The sequence below is a fragment of the Meriones unguiculatus genome, chromosome 2 (genome assembly GCF_030254825.1).
Source record: "Meriones unguiculatus strain TT.TT164.6M chromosome 2, Bangor_MerUng_6.1, whole genome shotgun sequence".
In the NCBI taxonomy this organism is placed as follows: domain Eukaryota; kingdom Metazoa; phylum Chordata; class Mammalia; order Rodentia; family Muridae; genus Meriones; species Meriones unguiculatus.
In genome coordinates, this window is record NC_083350.1 from 41,574,130 (window position 1) to 41,599,563 (window position 25,434).

The 25,434-nt window shown below is 40.3% G+C and overlaps 1 protein-coding gene across 1 annotated transcript in view; it reads right to left on the bottom strand.

Annotated features, from left to right (window-relative positions):
- The window catches only part of Lvrn (laeverin), a 57,349-nt gene that overhangs the window by 13,547 nt on the left and 18,368 nt on the right, over positions 1 to 25,434 (bottom strand). The window contains exons 4-16 of the mRNA XM_021660211.2: positions 22,003 to 22,129; positions 19,045 to 19,199; positions 17,734 to 17,847; positions 15,047 to 15,190; positions 14,119 to 14,184; positions 13,963 to 14,028; positions 13,048 to 13,220; positions 11,285 to 11,361; positions 10,052 to 10,191; positions 7,971 to 8,026; positions 5,610 to 5,763; positions 3,982 to 4,076; positions 502 to 609 (exon numbers count right to left, since the gene is read on the bottom strand). Coding sequence (XP_021515886.2) covers positions 502 to 609; positions 3,982 to 4,076; positions 5,610 to 5,763; positions 7,971 to 8,026; positions 10,052 to 10,191; positions 11,285 to 11,361; positions 13,048 to 13,220; positions 13,963 to 14,028; positions 14,119 to 14,184; positions 15,047 to 15,190; positions 17,734 to 17,847; positions 19,045 to 19,199; positions 22,003 to 22,129 — 1,475 coding nt within the window. The remainder of the gene's footprint in view (positions 1 to 501; positions 610 to 3,981; positions 4,077 to 5,609; positions 5,764 to 7,970; positions 8,027 to 10,051; positions 10,192 to 11,284; positions 11,362 to 13,047; positions 13,221 to 13,962; positions 14,029 to 14,118; positions 14,185 to 15,046; positions 15,191 to 17,733; positions 17,848 to 19,044; positions 19,200 to 22,002; positions 22,130 to 25,434) is intronic.

A 25,434-nucleotide genomic window follows, 5' to 3' on the forward strand; every position in this document is an offset into this window, starting at 1 on the left:
ATACATCAATAAGGTAGTTTGGTCTGTGTCTTCTTATCACATTTCCTTAGAGTCCATCTGAGGTTGTAAATGAAAGGCAATAACATCCCAAACACCAAAGTCTCAGCTCTTAATGAGACTGCAAACTCAGATGCAGGGGAGGGGGCTCCAATATGTTCATAGATATAAAATTAACAGGCAATTCTAAAGAGCTACTTACTAAGACATAAAACAAGTACAGACCCAGCCAATCTGTAAGCGTTTACTGGGAGGACACATCCGCAGCCAAAGACCACGGTCTCAACTCCTTACTGAATGAGTTCTAATCTGTTGTCCAGACCTAACTTAGATAATCATTTTTTTCAGAAAGGATTATCTATTAGTCTATCTGAAAAGGAATTGAAGAGCTCAATCAAATAAAAGCAAAAATGTTCACTCCCAACTATAAGAACACTCCCAGGGGAGAGAGACGATAGGAGCTGACGTAGGAGCTGAGCAACTGATCTACACTGTAGCTCTTACCTGTTCTCTGGGTGAGCCATCCACTTTCTGAAGAGCTCTCTAGACAGCTGGAGACAGTCTTCCAGACCTAACCAACAGGCGCTTTCATAAAGTTTTTCCAGTGATAGTCTGGAAGGAAAAGCCAAAGAGAAGATGTTAATTTGGAATTACCACCTTCGTTTTTCTGTTTCCAAGAATGCGTGTTTCACATAACGATGAGATGATGTTTAGTAACATCAAGTTTTTTTTAAAAAAATGGCTGTTATGATGACAAATATATTAAAGATTCAGAAAAACATTTTCAGAGAGGTTGGGGGTACCAGAAAAGTTCGTAACAAATAGTATTTTTTTAAATTAGAAATAAATTGTTACCATCATCCATCTTAAAGACACATGGGTGTACACACACTATACATCTGTTGTCAATTTACTTTCACCCTCCTTTCCATTTATTCCTTTAAAGATTAAAAATATCTGTAGTGCATGCTGAGAAATAAAATGCTTTCTCTATTCGAGAAAAGTTTCTTTCTCCCCAATTTGCTTTCCTTTGCTAAGCATCTGATTTTTTCCCCTCCCCTCCTATCAATTGTGTCCAAAAAGGAACAGAAGTGTTTGCTTTATTTTTATAGCTAAGATACACGAATCTACATTACTGTTCAAAGCAAGCTCAAAGAAAGGACCTGAACAACAATGAACCCAAGGAAGCCATGTTTTGTTGTGCGTCTTGCTATAGTTATTAAGTCTGCGGTCTGGGCAAAAGAAGCCATACTGATCTTAGAAAACACGGTGAGCCAACGGTCCCACCCTCTAAGTGTCAACCCAGTGTGTTTCTGACTTGGTGACAAGTAGATTTGAGGTGTGCATGGGTGGTCCCCTAACAGATACGCTTAGAAATCTGCTTACGTGTTCACTTCCTCTCCCCACCCAACTCAGACTTGGGCTAGCTGCAGCAAGATGGGATTCTGTGAAAATCAGCCTCTCTCACAAGTTCCCGGAGGAGAGACACTTGCGCAGGATGCTACAAAATGTCAGCGTCTTCAGTCTGATTTAGGAGAGCCTGGAATGTGTCTGCTTAGCACATGTGCTGCCTGGTTGAGTGTATTTCTGCCTTCCTGTCCTTTCACACGGTTTGTCCCTCCTCCCCGACATGCACACTGCCTATCTACTTACTATCCCGTTCTATACACTCCAAGTTGTAGACTATGGTACTAATCTCCACCCCCTCCACGTGTATTTTCAGAGATTTTTAAAATCTTCTCTTTGACTGTATGAATGGCTAGAAAAATTCCTATCTAGTAGAAGGCTTTCTGGTAAAGGCACCTGATTTATGCTCTGTCTTAATCGACTATGTTTGAAGGGGGAGTGTTCCTTAAAATGCATTTTCTCAGATTTAAACAGAATAGTGTTCATGTGAATATTTGTGGAAGAGGTCATGATTGTTTATAAAAAGAATGGACACCTCTGGAGATACCTGATAAAACAGGGTGTGGAGGGGGTGTGCAGGGTACTACTGCATTGGAATGATCATATTTTTGCAGGTTTTTATTTCTTGTTTGGTTCAGTTGATTTAAGTTTGATGTTTCTGGAAGTTGTAGCTATGGATGTTTGGCTACTACCAGCCTCCAAATCTAGAATTCCAACATATATACCCAAACAGAACAGAGGCACCACAGCCTCCTGTTTCCTTTTAGTTCCTTCCTAAACTACCGTGAAAATGTACTTACTCCCCACAGGACCATCATTTCCAGTAATCAAACATGATCATATACAAGTGACTGACAACTATTACCATCAACCTAGCTAATATCTGCATCATATTATAATTCTTGCTAACAATAATATAGAGAAATGTTAGGTAACTAGTTAGAAACCAGCAGGCTGAAAGGACCAAGAGGGTGGGCCTCATCCCATAATCAGCTATAAGCCCTCATCCCCCATGCCCCTGGTAACACATTAATTTTGCAGTGATAGACAAAGGAAGGGGAAGCATCACAATTGCTTCTCTGTAAGATCTAAGATATCATATAAATAGGAGAAAGGTGGAGGTAGCAGGGCTTTGTTGAGACCCACTTATTTAAAAAGGTTGTTTCTTTCTGGTAAAACGTGTATTTTCAGAGATTTTTTAAATCTTCTCTTTGACTTTATGAATGGCTAGAAAAATTCCTATCTAGTAGAAGGCTTTCTGGTAAAGAGCAAAACACAGCATTTGCTCCTCCCTTGAGTGTTAATCCAAACGTGTTGGTTATAAGGAAATGGTTTCTCAGATCAGGTGTCTATCTGCTCTACGAACTTTGGAAAACAGTATACAACATACTCTAATTGAAGCTTTGCTACAATGGTCTCTAGACATTGTCTATTTTCATCCCTTAAGGTTGCTCCAATTTACTCTGCAAGAAACTGTCTTCTACACCAAGTCCTGTGTGTCTTGTCTGGATTGTTTCAAAGGAAAATACAAGACTGGGGAGCTGAGAGACAAAATTTTGCCAGAGCAAAATGCCAATGGCAAGCCTACTTTTCTCCCGAAGGCTTTCTGGCAGCCTTTGCTTTACTGATGTAGAATAGATGTTATAACCACAACCCTCCACCCATAACAGGGTACACTTAAAATTTCAATCAGAAAAAAAAAGAAGGTATATAGCAAGTTGAGGAAAATGAATCTTTCTTGAAAATTGTTATGCACCTGATTTATGCTCTGTCTTAATCGACTATGTTTGAAGGGGGAGTGTTCCTTAAAATGCATTTTCTCAGATTTAAATAGAATAGTGTTCATGTGAATATTTGTGGAAGAGATCATGATTGTTTATAAAAAGAATGGACACCTCTGGAGATACCTGATAAAACAGGGTCAGATGAAAGGGGAGGGTGGGCTTGGAAAGAGGCAGGGAGGAGATGAGGGAGGGAGGGTGGGATTGGGAGGGAATAAGGGAGCGGGATACACCTGGGATACAGAGTTAATAAAATGTAATAATAAAAAAATTAAATTAAATTAAAAAAAAAGAAAACACCAAAATTTGAAAAAAAAAAAAAAAGAATGGACACACAAAATTTCCACATTTTCAGTCACACATTTTCAGGAGCTTATACAGCTTTTCATTTCAGGAAGATGGACATGAGCACACCAACAAAAATTTTCTGTAGTGCTTTAGTCCAAGTTGCTTGAGAATGTGTGACTTATTAATTTATGCATTAAATCATTTGGATATTTATTACATAGCAGACATTCTGTTAAGGATTAGCTATAAAAATCATGAATACAATAAAATAAAAACCTTTTGAAAATACAGAGTTTAAACTTCTATATGCACACACACGTGTAGAGCTCAATTAATATCGCAAGCTATTGCTTCCTCTAACGTCACACATAATTCACCAGGTCTGGATCTAGTATTCTCAAATGGCACACAAACTCTGTTGGTAATAAATACTAAGGCTTAATAAATACTAACCCCATCTACTAAGGTAAGTCATTCTATTCAATTATGACCACTTAAAAATACTTACAGAGCTAAATAATTGTCTTGTAATGCGGCCACATTTTCTCTAATTATAGCTGAGTAAGTATTCCATATTGAGTTAAGTCTCTTTAGTAAATACTTCTATAAAACACAAAGAAAAGTTACCGTTATTCCTGGCACACAACACTAAACTCCCACTTATTTATCTGAAAGGTATTAATAAAGAAACAAAAGACTTTTTCAGAAATGATTTTTGTTATTAAATATACTTCTTCAGGTTTATTTTTTTTTTTTAATTTTTAAACCTCTCCAGGTTTTGTTGCCTCACATATAAAACCACATAAAGCAGTTTGTAAATATACCAGTCAAGTGTGATTGTGAGTTAATCTGCCTCGTACAGTTAATACTGCCTGATACAGAGTGAGAGCCTAGTAAACATTAGCAATTACTGTCAGCTGAAATGTAACCAGCTGGTAAATATGAGGCTACAAAAGTCAGGCATCCATTAACATTACTGAGAACCAACTAGATGCAGAGAACTGTCGGTTGGTATCAACTTGGCCAAAAACCAATCATCAAAAGCCAGCAACTCTCCTGTAAGTCAGCCTCCCTACACTCACTTAAGTTCCCAACATACTTTGGATACTAGAAAAAGAACATCTGGATCTGAGCTGTTTACAACATCACCCTCAGAATGACCCAGGAACTCATTTGCCATCATCACTCTCTGTGTTGTGGACCTTGATTTCCAAAAGGCTGCTTCTAAACATCTACTCTGATCTTACTCTTGACATCTTTCTTCCAAATCCTATTGAAGATTTACTGATGGGAATTTTCCCTTTTACATCCCCTCATTGACGATGGCATGTCATTATTTCATTCATAAATGTTTATTTCCATCTTTATCTTCTTAACAGCATCAATAGCTTTGAAACTTTTTTTTTTCTGGAACATATTTCTCAGGTTGAAATTGCTGATCCTATATGAGTATTAGGGTTATTAACACAGAGTTAGGAAGAAACTGTTTGCTTACAAATTTTTTGAGAAATTGTTCCTATTATATACTATTTTTCTATAAGAAGAAGATATATAATTTCAGCCACTTCTGGTTTTCTTTCTTTCTTTCTTCCTTTCTTTTTTTAAAAACATTTTTAAAGATTTATTTATTTAGTGTATGAGTTCTCTACATGCATGTACACCTGCATGCCAGAAGAGTGTATTAGATCCAATTACAGTTGTGACCCACCATGTGGTTGCTGGGAATTGAATTTAGGACTTCTGAAAGAACAGACAGTGCTCTTAACTGCTGAGCCATTCCTCCAGCCTTCTTTCTTTCTTTCTTTCTTTCTTTCTTTCTTTCTTTCTTTCTTTCTTTCCTTCCTACTTTTTGGGGGAGGGGTATTGGGGAGAGATACACTCTCACTTTAACCAAGAATGAAAAACTCTGCCAAGTTTCTTCCTCACTCATCTGCAACACAAGGTCTATGGTTAAGAACAATCAATTGTAGCTAAAAAGAAATAAATCAACAAACATCTGGAATGAATAGAACATTGCTTGGAAAGGCCTGTCCCACAGATGCTGGCCAGAATATAGAAAGAGAAAAGAAGGGTTGATTTAAAAACCACATACTGAAGCATGAAATAATGGGTAGAATTATTAATGGGTACCCATACCTTCAATAATGGGTAGAAGGCATAGTTGTTCACATCATAAATAACTTTCCTGTTTATCAAGTTTACCAAGGCTTCAAACCATACTAGGACTTCATCTTCTTCAGCAAGGTACTTGGTTAAATCAAGGGCTGTCTCAATCTCAAGATAATTGTTTCTGTTTGGTTTAAAAAAACACACACTCAAAAAACCTTGACCTACTACATGATTTTTTTTCTCTATCCATATCTGTTCCATTTTTCAATGTTTAACTTCAATAAGATGTAAAAACAAACCAAGTAGAAGAGTGACAAAAGTCTCATTATATTTATAACATAGAACTCAACAAATGCTGCCAGGCTTTCATATTCACTTAGTTCATTCAAGCAGCCACATTAGAAGCTATAAAAAACCCAGGCCAAATGTTGAGTAATGGAATATTGAGTATTTATTATGTGTTTTTACAACAATATAAATTCCACTCAACAGGCCCCTATGCTAAGCATTCTCAGTCTAATCCTCTGCCAGCCGCTGGTGGGCAGAGAAACCACCATGTGACCCTGCAGTTGCCTGTAGCTAAGAGCACTGGGGAAGAGTTCAGCTGGTACCTAGAAAATCAAGGAGGGCATCTCAAAAGGGGTAATGACTACTGAGGATAAAGTTCCCAAAGCAAAAACATAGACAGATACGTAAGGGGGAAAGGGGAAGTCAAAGAGAGGAACAATTAAGAAGAGCATCAAAGGCCATGTGTGACTTAAAAGGGCAGAGAAGGCAGCACAGAACAAAAGAGGAACATTGGGGAGCACTGTGGTGGGCTAGCAAAGCCAATAGGACAGTCTATCTTTAGTGAGAGGTAAAACTAGTGGATTAGGTCATTCTGTGTCTACTGAGAGACAAAGATAATGAATCAGGTGTTTAGAACCTGAGGAGATCATTGAAAATCAGGATAGAGTTAACATTTGTTGCGAAGTAAACCTAGATTTTTAAGTAACGGAAATAATGTGAGAGAATCGATGCCTAGAACTTCTATTGTTACAATGCTGAAGTCATAGAGAAACTCAAAGGAATGAAAGGCTGAGAGCTAAGACAGGAGACCAGATGAAAGATGGTGGTAGTGGCTTAGTGTATAAATAGTGAAAGTAGTTGGGTAAAAACTCAGAAGGTATTACCAAGAATGGCTAGATAGGACGTGATGAGGGGCTGAGCATGGGACATGGAAAGAGGGACAATAAGGTTTCAAGTTTTGACAATGAGACTAATAGTGATACATGTCACATACACACACACAGAGGGAGATTGATTGATTGATAAATAGCAGGAACAACTTAGAGCCCAAAATAAAATTTGGTGGTTAAGGTAATGAATTGAAATGACTACAGGATAAACACAAGACAAGGGGAGAAAAAAAAAAAGGGAGTGATGTCCATTTAGAACACAACTCTTTATGTTCTAGTGTCTTAGCATCTTACTGAGCCTGTACACAATAAAATAATCATTTAAATTATAAGATGGAATGAGTCACCAAAAGAAAGAAGGAAGAAAACATAAATATGAGTGGGCTTAAGGATGTCCACAGTGATAAGAAGAAATGAAGTCAGAAAGTCAAGTTTCTATGTCAAAGCATCAAGAGTCCAAAATGGTGATTCTAGGAGGATTTGGCCAGTAATACTCATGCAATAGTGACTGTGGAGAGGCATTTCAGCCAAGTGTTGCACAACAGGTGTCAGAGGTACAGTCAGTAAAGAAATGAGATACACTCAACACATATGACAGGCATAAAGGACACACTAGGTAATTATATATATATATATTATATATATATAATTATATATATAATAATAAATATTTATATAAATAAATAATTATATAATATATATATAATAAATATATATATTTAACTTTTATTGTCTGAAAATTTAAATCCTGAACACATAACAATATTTCTGGTCAAACATTTGGAATGGCTTATACTGATCTAGTACATAAATGTATATAATTTATAATTCTGCACTGTATCAAAATATAACTCAGATCTCTTAACCATTATAGCCATCAGCCATCACCTTTGAGTAACTTCAAAATCTCAGTTGCTAGTCTGTTTATATCAAACAACAATTTATGCTATAAAATTCCACTGAAAGCATAGAATTTGGCCCTAATCATATATTTATTTGCTTAGTTTTTTTTTTTTTTAATTTGTATTTTGTTCTCTCCTAGCAATCCTCCTACATCAGTCTCCCAGGAGCCAAGTTACAGGTTCAAGCAGGCATGCCCTCAATCACTTAAGGCCTGTGCATAGTAAAGAACCAATTTCATAGTCATGATGCTATGACTTTTATAAAGTTCTCAATGCCCTTTAACAGTGAGAGCAGAAAAGACACTTACTTAGACAAGGCAAAAGCATCGCTCATCAGCTGCAGCCTGTGAATGACAGGAATGGCCTGCAGAAAGAAACCCAAGCATGGTCAAGAAAAAAAGAAAGGTATTTTCAAAATAGGAACTTCAAGAATCATCAGTGCCTGAAAATTCCTTCCTAAGAAATTGTCTCACAGGTGGAGAACTAGTGGCTGCTAAGAACAACCCATTGTTATTAGATAAGAGGTTCTGATAAGAGATCCTTCTAGGATCAATTATAATGCTTACACATGGCAGACAATTTACCAAAATACTCCCCTAAAACGTACCATGTTAAAACACCCCCCCCACACACACATACACACACACACACACACACACACACACACACACATACACACACACACACAGCCAAAAGAGAATGTATATGCTGAATGCTATTACAATGTCTTACTGATTTTCAGGAAAGTTCTGGCATACCAGACAGTAAATAATTTTTATTTAGCACTATTTTGTAATATTTTTATTATTAATGTTATTACTTACTAATATTACTTTTGTAATAATTATTTATGGTGTCTGCACTCTCAAGATTTCACTAATGTGACCCAGTGCTCCGGATTCGTGGAGAGACACAAGCCAGTCACGAGCCTAAGTCTACAGGGGCATCCAAAGCCTTCTATCATTCTTTCAACACCTCCCAGTACTTTCATATATTAGGTCTAAGGGAAGTCATCTTTCTAGCACTGCCAAGCACTTGAGTACAGCAATCTTAATTCTCCCTCCGCTTATTTTCATTTCACTGTGACAGTTGCAATGCTTACTTTTTCTAGATACATTTGAATCACACAAAATTCCTCTTTTTTGCTCACTAACTGTATTGCAGAAATAGAGGTTAGTCAGATGTTTCAATAAATCAGTCTAACCCAGGCCCAGTAGCACACACCTGTAATCCCAGCATTCGGGGAGGCAGAGGCAGGCAGATCTCTGTGACATGGAGGCCAGCCTGGTCTACAAAATGAGCCCTAGATAGCCAATAACAACAACAACAACAACAATAATAATAAACTATATATAATAAAATAATAATTATTTAATTATTAATAATAAATCTATAACAGTGTCAAGTTACTAAGAATCTAGTTAGTTTGAAAGGGGTTTAAGAGGAACTATTATAAGTGGCCTCTATTGCTTAAGTCACTGAACATTTTCCGAGTGCCTGAATTGTGTCTGGCCTCCATTGAACATAATGCATCATCTTACCTGGTCTTCACTGGGACACTTTAAGGTTAGCTTTAAGACTCAGAGTAAGATTAGTGTAAGGCTAGTGTAAAATCACACCCATTATAGAGATGAGGAAATTGAAACATTGGTCTAATGATAGCCCACAATCATTCTTTAGGCAAATGATAAGCAAATGTGAGCTGAAGTCTCCTGAGCCATAGGTCAAACTCTGGGCCAGTGTGCTGTGGAGGCTGCTGTATCTGCAACAGAGAAACTCAGGACAGATTTCAGTTCAGCTAAGTGACTGGCCCAAGGTTTCACATCCATCAAGTCATGTGGACTCCTAAGTCAGCATCCTTCTCTGTTCACGGAATTTGCTTATGTTAATTAACGACTGCTGTGACCTTCTCAACATTGTATCATGCATAGATTTCATCGTGATTTAGAGACTTAAAAATAGTTTAAAGTGATAGTGGATTATTGACATTTTATAAATTATATTCACCCCTTTGAGTGAGAAGAATATTTTTTAGAAATAAAAATTAGTAATTTTTAGCACATACTTTAGATACACCTTACCTACATGGCTTCTAATGCTCCTGGTGTATTCAACAAATGATATTTTCATTGTAAAGTGAAAAATGGAACCAAACACTGAAGTAACAAAGGAAAATATATTCTGAATCTCATTTCAAAAGGTAAATTTATTTTAAAAAATCAAGAAGAATGTTCAAAAATATACATTTAACCAAAATCAGTCCTTTGTAAGAATGAGAATAGAACTGTCTCTGTCATGAGAAGGGGCTGATGGAGGCTTTCCATCAGAAAGCATCTCCTCCAAACGATGATGGGCAATGCTTAAGTAAAACACCAAAGCCAGTGCGTACCTTAGGATCCCTTTCAAGCTGTTGCTTTAACTTCTTCCAGCCCAACTCATCATAATTAACTCTGTAATATCCAGTCATGTTGAAGTTTAAAATCACCCAGTCACTGCCAGAATCTGAAAGTTTCATCCCAGGAAATACCACTACCAAAGAGAGGAGGTGGGCGAAAGGTTCTTTAAAAGATTCTAGTACATTTTTGTAATATAATGCATTTATACTTCTAAACAATAACCCAATAAAATAAAAGTTAAGGTAGCTCTGAAGTATATATTGGTCTGCCATATTACTAAATTTTCATGTATAATGACTTTTTTAAATTAAATTTTTATTTTTTATATTAATTACAGTTTATTTACTTCATATCCCAGCTGTAGTCCTCTCCCTCCTCCCCTTCCAATCTCATCCTCCCTCCTCATCTCTTCCTATGCTCCTCTCCAAGTCCACTGATAGGGGAGGTCCTCCTCCCCTTCCATCTGACCCTAGCTTATCAGGTCTTATCAGGACTGGCTGCATTGTCCTCCTCTGTGGCCTAGCAAAGCTACTCCCCCATCCAGAGAAGGCGGTCAAAGAGCTACCACTGAGTTCATGTCAGAGACAGTCCCTGTTCCCCTTACTAGGGTACCCACTTGGATACTGAGCTGCCATGGGCTCCATCCCAGCAGGGGTCCTAGGTTATATTCATGAATGGTCCTTGGTTGTAATATCAGTCTCAGAAAAGACCCCTTTGCCCAGATATTTTGGTTCTGTTGCTCCCCTTATGGAGCTCCTGTCCTCTCCAGGTCTTACTATCTTCCCCTTCTTTCATATGATTCCCTGCATTCTGCCAAAGTTTGTTTACGAGTCTCAGCATCTGCTTTGATACAATGCTGGGTAGAGTCTTTCAGAGGCCCTCTGTGGTAGGCTCCTGTCCTGTTTCCTGTTTTCTCCTTCTTCCAATGTCCATCCCATTTGCCTTTCTGAGTGAGGATTGATCATCTTACCCTGGGATCTCCTTCTAGCTCACCTTCTTTAGGTGTACAGATTTTTGTAGGTTTATCCTATATTATATGTCTAGTATAACCACTTTTAATTGAAGTACATCTTTAAAGCTCTGCATTCAACAATCAGGTTTCCAAAAACTCGATATTTTAACCAAATGTCTATCTCTGTTTTTATATTTATGTATATATGGAGATGTGTACATATATGCATATATATTCACTTATATATACGTATATAAATATTACATTTACTTACTGCTGCTTTTATCTAGCCAGACTAAAGGCTGCGTGGTTCCATTTTTCATCCAAAAAATAGGGATAATCCATGAGTGACTTTTTTGAAAGAAAAGAAAAGAATTAGCTATTTTCACACATAAGAATATATAATCAGCCAAAATTAAAGACATGATAAAGTAGCAGACCTCCAACTCTATGGTCAATGCTGGTGGGCACACAGGACTTTGCTCTTGGGATTACTCACTGCCATTTCTGTTAGCCAATGTTGCTTTGACTCTTTATTCACGGCCCTCCCTCTTACTCCTCATAACACAGGCAGCTGCTGAGACTTCCTGTGTCTGAAACATTGAAGGGCTGATTTTACTAAATTATAGCCATCTGGCCTCACTCTGGGTCATTCAGATGCTTCAGGCAGATCCAAATCTGACCAAGCCCATAGAGGTGAAGGGTAATTTAGAAAGACAAAGCCTGCCTACATTTTAAAATACTTCTCAGCCTCGAACTTGAAATGGGTTCACAGGCATCAGCCACAGCATTTGTATTTACTGTGTATCTACCTTTTCCGCCCACACTGGTGAGTGTGTACTAGATGAATCAGCTGGCCACAGGGACTGCATTAGTCTTTAGAAATGACACGCAATTTGGGCAATTAGTTCCAATCTTCTTCCAGTTCTCACATTTGGCATCCCAGTCCTTTAGCTACGAGTCTGCTTTTTTCTGCATACCTAAGAGTCTTCCCACTTCTCAAAAGTCTGCTAACGTTACACTGCAGAGCCTGTTGCCCTTCGGGTTGTCTCCCCTGGGGTTCTGAAGAAAGAGTAGGACTATTTGATTTGGTGTGTGTGTGTCTGTGTCTGTGTATAGAATGTGGGAAGCAGTATGCGTGTGGCATGGCACATGCGTGGAAGTCAGATGACAGCTGTGTAGAGTTCATTGTCTCTTTTCCACCTTTGATTTCAGGAATCAAACTCATCTCCTCAAGCTTGGGACCAAACCACACCATCTTGCCAGCCCCTTCTTGACATTTTTTTTTATAGTATTTGAAAATCATTAATTCATGCTGATATCTACCTCAAATGAGATGTAAGGGTCAAAAGTATCTACACCAGCTGTGAGTTAGCAAGTTAGGGAAAGAAACAGGAGGAGAGAAGGGAGAAGGCGATGAGCGGCCACCACTCGTGGCTGCAGTTTTGCAGCAGTTCCCTGGTCTATGTTACAGACAATGCAACTGGAGCTTAGAGGACCTAAAGACAACCTACATACAGTTCGACTTCTGTGGAAGCCAGTCTTTGAAGCAGACCCGATGGCCATAATTTTAAAGTTACAGGTATGGCTTTACATACACGAGCACACATGTATATCACACAATGTGCACACAAATGAGCAGCAGTACCCTCAAGCTGTAGCTACCTCTAGGCTCTATAACTGGGAGAAAGATTGCAACAGGGGAAGCTCTGACACTGGTGACATCATCTTCTTGCCTCTCACCCAGAATCCCAAGTACTTCATATGCCTGGCTGACGGACAAAGAAGAACATAGGATTCTAATGCTCTGGCCACTCAGGTGCCTCTAAGGCCCAAGTAAGGAGCACATGCTGATCCCTAGTTGCAGGCTTCTGGCCTTGCTCAGTACTTAGGGTTCTGCCTCACCTCAGGGAGTCAACACCCTCAGGGAGTCAACCATGTGCCCAGCAAATGTTCTACTTCCTCGCTGCTGGCTGCTTTCTGTCCCATGGTTGCTCAACCCCAAGCCTAGTGATCACAGAGGAGCAAACAACCTACTTGTGGCTTACAAGAGTCTGGTTCTCAACCTTCTCAAGATAAAATGGCTCTTGTTTCACGACACCTGTAGTCACATTCAAGGTGAGGACTGGAAAGCCACCTTGGTATGTCCAGCTGTCCATTATGCTTTTTACTGTGGCTGGCAAATGGATTACAGCCTGCTCATCTATGGCCTGGTTGAAAAGAAAATCATCACAAAACCATGTGGCTTTGTCAGCAAAACCTTGTGAAGTAGCAATCTCCCCCCCAAAGAAATGAAATACCCACCCTCTCCCTGCTTCACACAGTTATCCCCAGTTGTTGATATTCAGAACTGTTTTTCTCCACACAGCTTTCTTCTGGTATCTGAGATGGAGATTTTTTTCTCCAGGACACCCATGGAAATATACAGAATTCATGGATGCTGATGCCCCTTATATAAAACAGAGCGGCGCTCGGTATGTAAGCCATGTGCATCTGCATGAGTACTGCAAATTATCACAGGTGACTTGTAATACCCATTACAGTGCAAATAGTATGTGAACATATATGTATTGTATTGTTTGGGGAATAATAGCCATAGAGAATACCATATATGCTTAGTACAAACTGAACCTTTTCTATTTCTGTTTCTCAATCTGGGATTGATTGAATATAAAGATATGGAACCACGAACATAGAGGACTAACAATATGAATGGTCTTTATTCATTCACCCATTTATTCATTGAGCATGTATTTATGGACCTAAATAAATACCCCCTGTTTGGAGCCCAGAAGTACAGTGAAGACTAAAGAAACATCTCAGACCTAAGGGGTTTATAGATAAGAATAAGTCATATCCCTGTGGCTCAGTCATTCACTCACAGCCTTGTGATCTCATACTGTATCAGACAAAATTATTCAGCGAGACAGGGTCTCAAAGAGGGACAATTACCATTTGAAAATGACTCCACAGATCATCTTGGTCAGCATTTGAGTAAGAAAATGTCTCCAAATATGACTGTGAAGACAGAAGAACTGGAGTTAAAGCAACAGCATGCCAAAGCAATTTATGTTTGCTGCTGTTCTGGTAACCCGCTCAGCAACTCACCTTAAGAGCATCGATAAACAAGCTCTGGGTCAGGAAACCAGCAAGCATCCGGGCCATACATGCTCCCTAGGATATACAGACCTGCCATGAGCTGGACAAAGTTCAGTATTTATACACAGACACATTCCATTTTTATAAACACTGTTTCATCCTATGCTTCTGATTGCAATTTGCACTTGAATTCTCTGTTCAAATTACCCCAAAATATGTTAATAAAACAGTAGACTACCACTAAGTAGTGAGTAAAGAGTAAGCAAATGCCCTAATATAAAACACTGGGGTATGCAAAAAAACTCAAATTATGATATTTGGGTATGACAATAAAATTCCACAAAACAGAAATTTGGAGCTGGGAAGCTGGCTCAGTCAGTAAAGTACTTACTATGCAAGCAAGCGGGGATATCTGAGTTCCATCCTTACAACCCATGTACAAAAGCTATGCATGTAGTGTTTGCAATCCTAGAACTGGGAGGGAAAAATGGGAAAATCCCTGGTACTTGCTGACCACTCCACTTCACCAAATCAGCAAGCCCATGCCAATGACTGACAGGTCTCAGAAAAACAAGGTTGTTGGTTCCAGAGGTATGACACCCAAGGTTGTCCTCTGGTATCACATATGTGATAGTGATACATGTCACACACACACACACAGAGAGACAGACAGACAGACAGACAGAAAAGTTTGCCTTTAAAGCATCAAGGTATACAAGTCTGTTTATAATACTGGATGTGCCCAATATCTAACATGACCTCATTAATAATATTTGCTAAATGACATATGACTTTAAAGCATTTTCTGATCTCTATTAGTCAATAAAAGTAAAGTTACTTTATCCCACAGTTGAAGTGTGTAGCATTTCATAGCCCTGGAACCCATTTTACACAAGTCTCTACATGAGAACAGAAGGAAACACAAGTGTGCTTTTACCTTGCTGTAAGTATATAGGTTAAAGAGTTCGTTTATTTCCCTGGTTTCTGTGAAATTTTCCACCTCAGTGGACACAGCTCTAGACTCCAGGGCATGGTCTTCTCCGAGAACACCATGTAAAGTGCGGAAAAAAAAGATCACATCCTACAAAGGAAAAGATGGAGCCACATTAACTTCTGAGTTACAGAAATACAAAATCCAACATATCTTAGGATAGCTTCCAAAACTTACACTGAAATGGGGAAAGAATACTGAAAAAGAAAATGTCCGAGTTGCAACATGCCTCAAACATCAGATTTCCTGAGCAACCAAACTAAAGGCCTTTCCTTCCTGCTCTCTCTCATTTACTTTGATTTTTAAGATGGGAAATACAGAAAAATGTGATTCCTAAGAGCCATGTATTTCTTATCAGCATCTATATAGTTCCAATCCACTAGATTGTATTGTCAATTTTATCAGAGGCTCCTTGAAATTTATTGGTATTTTTTTCATGCATATTTACAAAGCAAAAAGCACACTAGGCTTATAAATTGACAACATAATAACTTACAACTGGAAAGAAACCCACAGACTAGATACAACTATCTGCAGTTCATGCATTCCGAAACAGCAGTTCATGACACCGAACTGAGAGCCACTGGACTGTCCAAGACACTGGCTTTTCCCCAGCACATGGCAAGAACAAATTTTCTCTGATGTGAAGCTAGAAAGAAAGCTAATTTACAGCCAAGAGGAATTTGGGTTGGAAAAAAAAGAAAAAGAAAAACAGTAGAGACTAGGAGAGAGTTACACAGAGCTACAGGAGCACCCACACTGCACCCTGACAGCCACGGGAAGCCTAAAATCCCTAGGCACTGCTTGGAAGTCCAAGCTGACTGTCCCTTGCCACATCAGTGTCCAGTAAACATTCGAATCCTGCTCTGTTTCCATTTGTCAATGTTCTGATCAACTCCTTTGTACACCTAGGTTAAGTTTGGATTAGTAATACCATTAATTAGGTTTATATTAGTTACTTGTCTTATTGCTATGACAAAATATACTGCCAAAAGCACATTAAGGAAGAACGGGTTTGTCCTGGTTCATGGTTCGAGAGTACAGTTCGCCGTAGCTTGGTGGTCACAGCAGCAGGAGCTCAAGGCAGCTACTTCTATCTCATGGATAGCCAGGACTCAGAGATAAATGTTATTGGTCAGTTCACTTTCTCTTTTTAATTCAGTCAGGCCCCTGGCCCATGGTACCGCACATAGTTAAGGTGGATATTTCCATTTTAATGAATCGACTCTAGGTGACCTTATCTAGGTGATAATAATAATAGATAAAAACATACTCTAGGTAATAGGCACACCCGCGGGCTAATCTTATATGTGCTCATATATAATCTTAAATATATTTACCCAGAAGATTGGCTCCTGGGTGATTCTAGACCATGTCAACCTGACAACCTCAACCCTAGTGTCAAAAAACCTACTCTTCTAGAAACAAGAAGCCTACAAAGTATCATGTCATCAGCTTCTTTGCTTGCAATGGTGTCTCGCCATGCTTACACACAAGGGTGCTGCAGTCAGACTCATCACCATGCCTGCCACTTTCCTGGACGAGGCAGAAAGGGAAAGACAGAGAAGGCACTGAGTAACAAATATCACAGCCAGAGATTGAGAGGCCAAGAGCCCTAGAGCTTGAAGAGTTGGTGAATGGCAGATCCAGCATTCTCCCCCTCATCATTATTTTGGCCATCAGACTGTACCAGACAACCAGTTTTAAACCCACCTGTGTTTCAGTTAGGAAATGATCTCAGGTTAGTCACTGAAGCTCTTAACTTCCCTGGTCTATAGAATGATGCCCAAACTCCATTCCAGTACAGCAGGGGCCATGCTCGGTACAGAAAAGGAAGGAGGGATGAGTGACAGGATAGGGAAGGGAGCATATTCCAGGTCTTGTGGAAAGGGCAGAGGAGGGTGTGTGGGATGGGGTGTTAAGTGGCTGCTCTGTCTCAGCATTTTCCTGATACCGTGAATTCACAAATACAGAAAAAGCTCTTGATTTCCAAGTGGATTTATTGATACATAGAATTATCCATGGCGTCATATGGTGTGAAGACAAACTAGAAACCTTCTAAAATTATTCTGTTACCCATGACATGTGTGGGAGTGCACAGAATTGGGTCTTTTCTTCCACCTTTAAAGTGGGGGGTTCTGGAACTTGAAACCAGCTTATCAGACTCAAAACAAGTGCCTTTGCCTGCTAACCCACCTGCCACACCAGCCACCTCGCCACACCAACATTAGAACCCTCCATCCACAGTTGATGAGATGCTTTTAAAGGACATTTGCCTCCAAGGCTAACGACCTGAGTTTGAACCCTTGCACCCACATGTTGGAAGGAGAGAATGGATTCTCACTAGTCATCCTCTGACCTCCACCTGTATGCTTTGGCATATGCAGCCTTCCACACATAAGAGTAAGTAAATAAATATCAAATTTTTAAAGCCAAAAGCAGTTCTGATATAAATATCATTTAAACAAAAATAGTAAAAGGCTTGCAAAAAAAATCATAAAAGGCAACATAATTCATCTTTGACGAGAGTTCTAGTAATTTGGTAGTTGTTAGATTTGTCTGTGCTTTAGAGCTTTTTCAACAGTGACTATGCATTATTTTTATAACTGGGGGTAAATGTTTAAATTACTTACCCTTGCAAGTTTAGGATAGAAGTAGTTAATTATTCCAAGTTCAAAGTAAGATGCAAGGCCCTCATTGAGCCAGATATGGTTCCACCAGCTCATGGTCACCAGGTTTCCAAACCACTTTTGGAGATGCAAGAGAGAGAAGATATTTCTGAAATTTAAAGTAGCCTTACTGCAAATACATGCTAAGGAGGCGTGAGGCCAAAGAGGTGCGCATGTCGCTCATCATCACTAACAAAACTTAAGAACAGGACTCCCAAACATGCCTTGCTGTCTGCATGCGACGAGATATTAGCTGTGCGTTTCTCAGAAATGACTGAGTTCCTTCTGTTAAGCGGAAGCAGTCTGCTTTAAAACTGATGTTTCAGCTAGCTGAACATACAAAATGTTAACTTGGCCCAAGAGTTGTGTTTACTTCAGTGAAGCTGAAGTGAAGCTAGACTCTCACTTACCCCTGCTATTTTTGCACCTTATACTCTAAGCAGGACTTTGCTGGAAGTGGATGCTGAATTTTTAGATTGCAATTCAGCCATATAAATCACTCAAGCAAGGGTATGCTCTGTAAATTCATTTGGTATGGTCACCCAAATGTTGCTGCTGTGTTATTTTCTATTTGAGCTGAACAGGGCAGGAAAAAGTAGAGATGTTTGTGGAAGGGAAAAGCCAAGTCCACAAATCAATAAATCCATGTCTCAGCATCTAACTAAATTCTTACAGAGGTTGTTAGCACCTTGTTATTTTAAAATTGTCACTTAGGTGACAATAAGAAATGACGCTTGGAACAACCGATCAAAACTCATGGGAGTATATGGACTGTGTCACCAGGGTGTTATTTGGTCTTTTCTAAAACTTGTGGGGGTCACACAAATAAGAAAGTACCACTGGCATACTTAAGGTTATTTCTTTCTTGACACATTTGTGTTAATGGAATAGAAACTAAAATGTGGGTGTGAGACTCTCATCAAGTCAAATGCCCAGACTTTTAAGGTCACACTATGAAGCTGACAATGCGTGTTCTGGTTACAGCCTTTGTGGATATAGTCTGAGCCCTCATAGGCTCCTCGCTAACACACTGGCCACATCCATTGAACATCTTCCCAGAATAAAATTAAACGGGTTCTCAGTACCTCAATGACTCGGACTCAGCTGGACCGATACCACAGAGACCCTTCCTTGTTGAGTGCACAGTAATACAGGTCAAGACTTTCCCCCCTACTCACCCAAATGTGCTGTGTGGTTGGTATTTCTGGGGTTTGCTGCTTTGAGGAAAACAGCTAGAAAACACCTTCCCGTGATAAAGAACATTTCACCACACACCTGGTGCCCAACCTCATGGGAGATGATAGCCAAGATCGTAGCCTTTTTCGCTATTGGATCATCATCTGGTTCCAGCAACAAATATGCTTCATCAAATAGCAGCAGCCCCCAGTTTTCCATTGCACGGTTGTCAAAAGAAGGCAAGGCAACTATGTCTACATGGATTTAAGTAGGAAAAAAATTAAATCATTTTGCCTAACAAAAAAAGTTGTAGGTTACTGAAAAAGAAAAGATAAGAGAGAATTTATCTTTCTGTAGCCTGAGTAAAGAGAAAGTTGTTTTTTAGAAACCTAACACTGGAGTAGTACAATAAGTTATTACAACTGTTTGAAAATCACATAAAGATCAAATGTTTCTGATAAGAAAGTTGTGTTCAAAATCTAGAAAGATTTCAAAAGTCGGCGATAAAAAGACAAAATGGGCTAAATTCATGAAGCGCTGCCCCACTACGATCCCCTGGTCCTTCCCTGGCCCCGTGGGTCATGTGCGTCAGAACACACAGCAGACTTTGTAGCCTTAAATGACATTGTGCATCCCTCCTCCTCCCCAACACTTAGCCCACCTCAAGCCCTATACTCCTTGCAAAAGACTATGCTACCCTGCCCAATTCAATTCCTTTTGCTGACCCAAGACATCTTCTGTTAACTACCCCTGTTTGCTATCCCAGGAAGCGATCTACTCAAAAGATGGACACTAGCCAGGCGCAGTAGTGCACGCCTGTAATCCCAGCACTTGGGGAGGCAGAGGCAGGAGATCTCTATCAGGCCAGCCTGGTCTACAAAGCGAGTCCATGACGGCCAAGGTTACAGAGAGATCCTGTCTTGAAAAACAGACCCCCCCCCCCACACACACACAAAGATGGATGCTATCGACACCCAGAGTCTGGCCCTGACAGCCATAGGAAATTATATATATATATAAAACTAACCTTAAAATTTCTTGAAATTAGATTTTTTTTTTGTGTGTGCATGTACATATGTGTGTGTGTGTGTGTGTGTGTGTGTGTGTGTGTGTGTGCGCACACGCGCGTGTGTGAGCACTCGTGCAAGTGCCATCATATGGAGATCAGAAGAAAACCCAAGGGAGTCAGTTCTCTCATTCTACTCTGCATCCCAGAGGCTGAAATTGGGTTGTCAAGCTTGGCAGAAAGTACATTTATCCACTGAGCCACCTTGCTAGGAACCTTCTAATGACTATCTTCTAAACATTTTTAAACATCAAATAAATAAAATTTAATTAAGCAAAATCATTGGGTTTTACAAAACAAATTCTTATCATTGTTTCCCATATGACCCTGCACTATTTTATACAAACATCTAACTAATTTTTTCAAAATAACAATAGAAGTAACCACAGGTCTAACACCTAACTCTTTAGAACTGGCTGCTGTTGCCCAACTTTCTCTGTAAAAGGCCAGGTGATAAAAATTTCAACTTTATATGCTGTTTTCTGTCATATCGTATATTTACTATTCCCTTGCTTTGAACATATTTCTATTTATTTCATCATATACAATTACTTTTGTTTTAAACTGTAGAAAGGTGTTTTGTTTTTATTGCTGTATAGTCCTCTATTGTGTGACTGTATCACAATTCATCAGTCCTCTTGCCAAAGACCATTTCTGTCTGAGCTGACAAATAGGAAAGGTGAATCATCCATTTAAGTGAAGTAAAAACAAAAACAAAAGTGTGTGCGGTGTGAAGAGCTGGAGGGTGGCGGAGAATGCAGAGACTGTGCTAGGGCAACCAATCACGGTTGGAAATTGTACAACCCCTGGAATAGGTTGGTATATCACTGTAAAGACACCATCGGCATTCGGACTTCATCCTTGGAATGGGAGGCAGGTATTTCTCTGCAACGATTCTGGCTTCACATCGAAGGGCTGGTTGGAGGGTGACCCCACATGAGGACTGGTTTGGTAAGGATGCTGATGCTGTACATTGGGGGAGCAATAAGTGGCAGGGCTTCAGGGGGGAGAAAGAGTGTCTCAGGGACTGGACAGGATGCCATACAAGAACAAGGGTGACCCTGGAGTCACCTAATGAACAATAAAGATGTTTTGGTGGTGGTGGTGGTGGTGGTGGTGGTTTTCTACTGGGAAAGGACTAGCTGCCTTAAGCACTTCTAGCACAGAAAAGCTAGGAACTTGGTTTGCAAGGCCAGATACCTGCTGTCCCCAGCTCCTATGTGACAGGCAAACTGGGGTTTCTGGCCTGGCTTAAGCTGCTTCCTAGCCCTTCACTCTTTATTTCCCCTAAGCTAAAATGCTTGAGCAGCAGAGGCTCTGTGGAGAGAGCATCACACCCCAGATATTTTCTCCCCATCCTCTTCTGACATCCGCCTGTATAGGCAGAGCATAGTGTTCCCAAGATATCAGAAACATGTTTGAGGAACAAAAGAAATTTTCACGACATGCACAAATTAAAGAGAAGAAAAACCACATTGAGTAACTTTCTGAACTGAGCGAGTCCCAGAACTTTACAGGCATATCATGCAGATCTGTGACAGATAAAGTGCTTAAATAAGTCCTCAAGGATATTACATTCACACATGATTCCAATTTCTATGATGAAGTCTACAGATGGGACAAGTAATAAGCCAGTGAGTCACAACTAAGGAATATCTAAAATCTTACTGGAAAATACCAGAATAAGTCATGCAACTCTGTAACTGAAAGAACTCAGGGCCCAGCACTGTACAGTCACATTGCAGAGAAAAGCTATATATAAGAGAGTTTTCTTTAAGCCCAGTCTAGAGAAGGAGCCTCTAGGCACCCATGAGGAAAACAGTTTTGACATACTAGATACATAGCACCAGATAAAGCACAGACAGATCTCTGTGTGTTCCCGAAGGTGAATGGTCATGGGGATAGCTCCAAATGGCTGCAATACACCCTTGAAGGCTCACAGATATATCATGTGATCTTGACTCATGGCCTGCAGGACAGAAATGCCTCACCTGTTTTTGGAAGTGGATAATCGATATCAAACAAATCCTCCAGAAATGAGAAGATGGGACCTGTGATGTTTACAGCGAAGTTTGCCTTTCCACTTGCAATGTCAGCTTTCCGGGCCCAGATACGTATCTAAATTAAAATGATTAAATAATAATTAGGTAGAGCAACACTGCCCTTTGAAAAGGGTCATCCTGCTCATTCCAACTCCCTGCTACTATGGAACTGAAGCCTTATAGCTTCAGAAGCAGTTAATTGCCTATGGTGGTTTTGGCCCCCGTAGTCTCCTATGTTTGTCCCCTGTCGGTAGAACTGTTTGGGAAGGGTTGGGAAGTGTGCCCTGTTGAGCTGTGTCACTGTGAGGTGGGCTTTGATGTTTCAACAGACTTGCAACATTCTCAGTGTTCTCTCTTTGCCTCCTGTTTATGGATCGAGATGTGAACCCCACGCTATTGATTGCAGTGTTGCGTCACAGCAATAGATAGGTAACTAAAACCGTGTTTATAATGTTTGAGTTCATATACGTGCTGAGACAATCCCAGAAGGCAAAGCACTAACAGCAATACCCCAGATGTATGTTACATTAACTTTTATTTTAAAATTCTGTGATTGCTGGTCAAACTGGAAGCTGCATGTAGAATAAAAATAGACACCTCCCCATCACTCTGCATAGAACTCAATTCCAGATGGATCAAGAAGATCAACACAAGGCAAGTCACCATGAATCTCATAGAGAAGAAAGTAAGAAATAGACTTGAACTTATTGGCACAGGAAGAGATTGCTCTGCCATTAATGTCCTTTTCATGTAAATATGCTGTCGTTTGACACCGAGAATGTGCATGTGGTTTCAGTGACTATGTCGTGCTCCTGTTCCGACATGCAGCACCATTGCGATGCAGAAGAACCTCGCTCTCTACCACCTCTCTCTCTGCAAGGAAATTTTAATAGAATTGAGACTTGTCCATGTCGATGCCAAGGAAGATGCAGGAAAATGAAAGTCTGTAGGATGAAAGTTAGAGCTATGGGAATTACACAGCCCCATGAGTTCTTACGTGAGTTCTACTAACTTAAAAAAGTGCCCTCTGCAGAACCTTATCCAAAAAGGCTAAGAAAAGTGAGAGACAGCACAATACAGGCACATGCTTTGCAGGAACAGAGTCAATTCACTGTGCGCTTATTTCTGGGAAGTTTGTGTTGAATTATACAAATTTTCAATTACGTGAGAGTTTGGAAATGTTCCTTGTTCACAAAATGCAACCACCTGTTTTAGAGACTCTAGCCAGGATTCCTTACTGATCTCTCCCTCCCCTGGGCTCCACATGCCTTATTTAGCTGAAAAGGATGGCTTTAGGCCTTGGATCTGCTTTCCTGCTAAATTTACAGCTTCTGAGACTAATGTTAGGAAGCCTGTTAGACTTGGAAAGGCCATTCAATAGAATGGAGGAAGTGGATACAATCTGTGTCTTAGCTGTAGTCTTTTGTAAAATAATAGCACCATCCATGAATGTTTGCTCGTTAATTTCCAGTTTATGGCTCTCCTTCCACAAAAGACCATTCTGCGTGCCCAAAGCAAGATGAATGATGGAATTTCATATTGGATTGGGAAGGTGTGTCACCCCTAGAAGGGAACAAGAAACATGGGCTAATAAGGACCATTTGAGGTATAGCTGTAAGGTTCCTTCAACATCCCACCTGCCCCACCTGTGTGTACTGTGCAGCCCTCACTGGACATGGAAGTTCTAGACACCAGAGATTGTTGCTTTGCGCTTAGCTACACTGCCCAAGTCTACCAAGTTAGCCGCTGCCATGCCTACACTGTGTCCTCTGTTTATCCTCAGGCTCTCTCTAACCACACTCTCTTACTGAACGGGTAATTTGGGGATGAGCTGGACACTCTTCCAACCTTGCATTTTGCTCACCTCGCAGAACACATAGTAGATTTACTCACTTTGTAGTGCTCGGCCATGGCCAAGCAGAGCATTCCACTGATAAACTCAACCCAAAGCCTCCTTTTTCTGGCCAAGAGCATAACTTTCTCGTGCTCCTTTTTGTTTCTATGGCAACTGGCATTCTTTATAATAGGGTGGTCTTTTGGGAGTAAGCTGATTTTATCTTCTCACAGGAATTGCTGGTTGAGAAGAGTACCAGATTGCAGGCTATTTGGCGTGGGTGTGAGGGACCACCCTGGGTCTCTCATTAGCTGTGGGAAATGAGAGGTGTGCTTCTTCTTGTCAGGCTCAAATCATGTTTCTAAGTCATACCTAAGCAGATTAATTGATGTTTGCCACAGATTGCTGACTGGGCCAGTGTTACGTCTGTGAGTGTCAAGGATCACCTAGTAATTAATTTTTCAGCAGGAGGAACAGGGCTAGGAGGCAGCAGCTCAGGATGATGGTAAGCTGCTGTTCGCATGCAATACTGTACTAGAGATTCGTTAGGCCCTGAGGGCTGAAGTGGTGCTTTGGCTCGTTCTCTCCCCATGATGAGCCTGGCTCCCCACCAGCTGTCTCATTTCCATCCATGGTATGGGCCTGGAAGATCTCAGGCCAACCTGAGGGATACTTAGCTAGCTGCACAGCTTGACCCTTCTCACCAGTGAAGCCAAGAAACTCAGAAAGGACTGAACATAAGGCATTCATTGGCCTTAGTTACCTCTATAGTGATAACCATGCTACTTCCTGAAGCTCTTACGCTATCACGAGAATACAACTAGACAAAAACGAAGGACTTCAGGACAAAGCCTGCTCATCTCACTTTACATGACTGTGGGTAACTTTTGTCCACCCAGAGCTGTGGGATGCCCATAGGGCCTCGCCTCTAAATAGGAATGACAGTGAACCTGCTCTTGCCACACCAGGGGTTACATTGCTCCTGTATTGGTATTGGTCAGTTCCAGGCTTGTCCTGGTTGCTAAACATTTTGAATCTGGCCCAGTAAGCAACATACCTCCCAGGGCTAGCTCAGCCATTGTCTGTTCTCTCCTGCCCTCTAGGAAAGCAGGGAAATGAAGTGGGTGGTTAGAAACTGCCTTGAAGACTGGGCTTAACATGAAGTCTTTCCAGAGAAAGAGTTACATAGAGCTATCAGGGAATAGTATGTCTTAACCCCATCCCCACCACACACTTTTTTTAAGGATTTATTCATTCATTTTATGTAGATGAGTGCTCTTTCTGCATGAACGCCTGCATGCCAGAAGAGGGCATCAGATCCCTGTATAGATGGCTGTGAGCCACCATGTAGTTGCTGGGAATTGAACTCAGGACCTCGGGTAGAGTAGACAGTGCTCTTAACCACTGAGTCATCTCTCCAGCTCCACCTTCCCCCTTTTTAAATTTAATGAAAAGAAAGGAGACAGGATCTCACTATGTAGCCCAGGTTAGCCTCAGGCTTGATCTCTCAGATGCTGGGATTACAAGTGTAGGCTGCAACACCCATC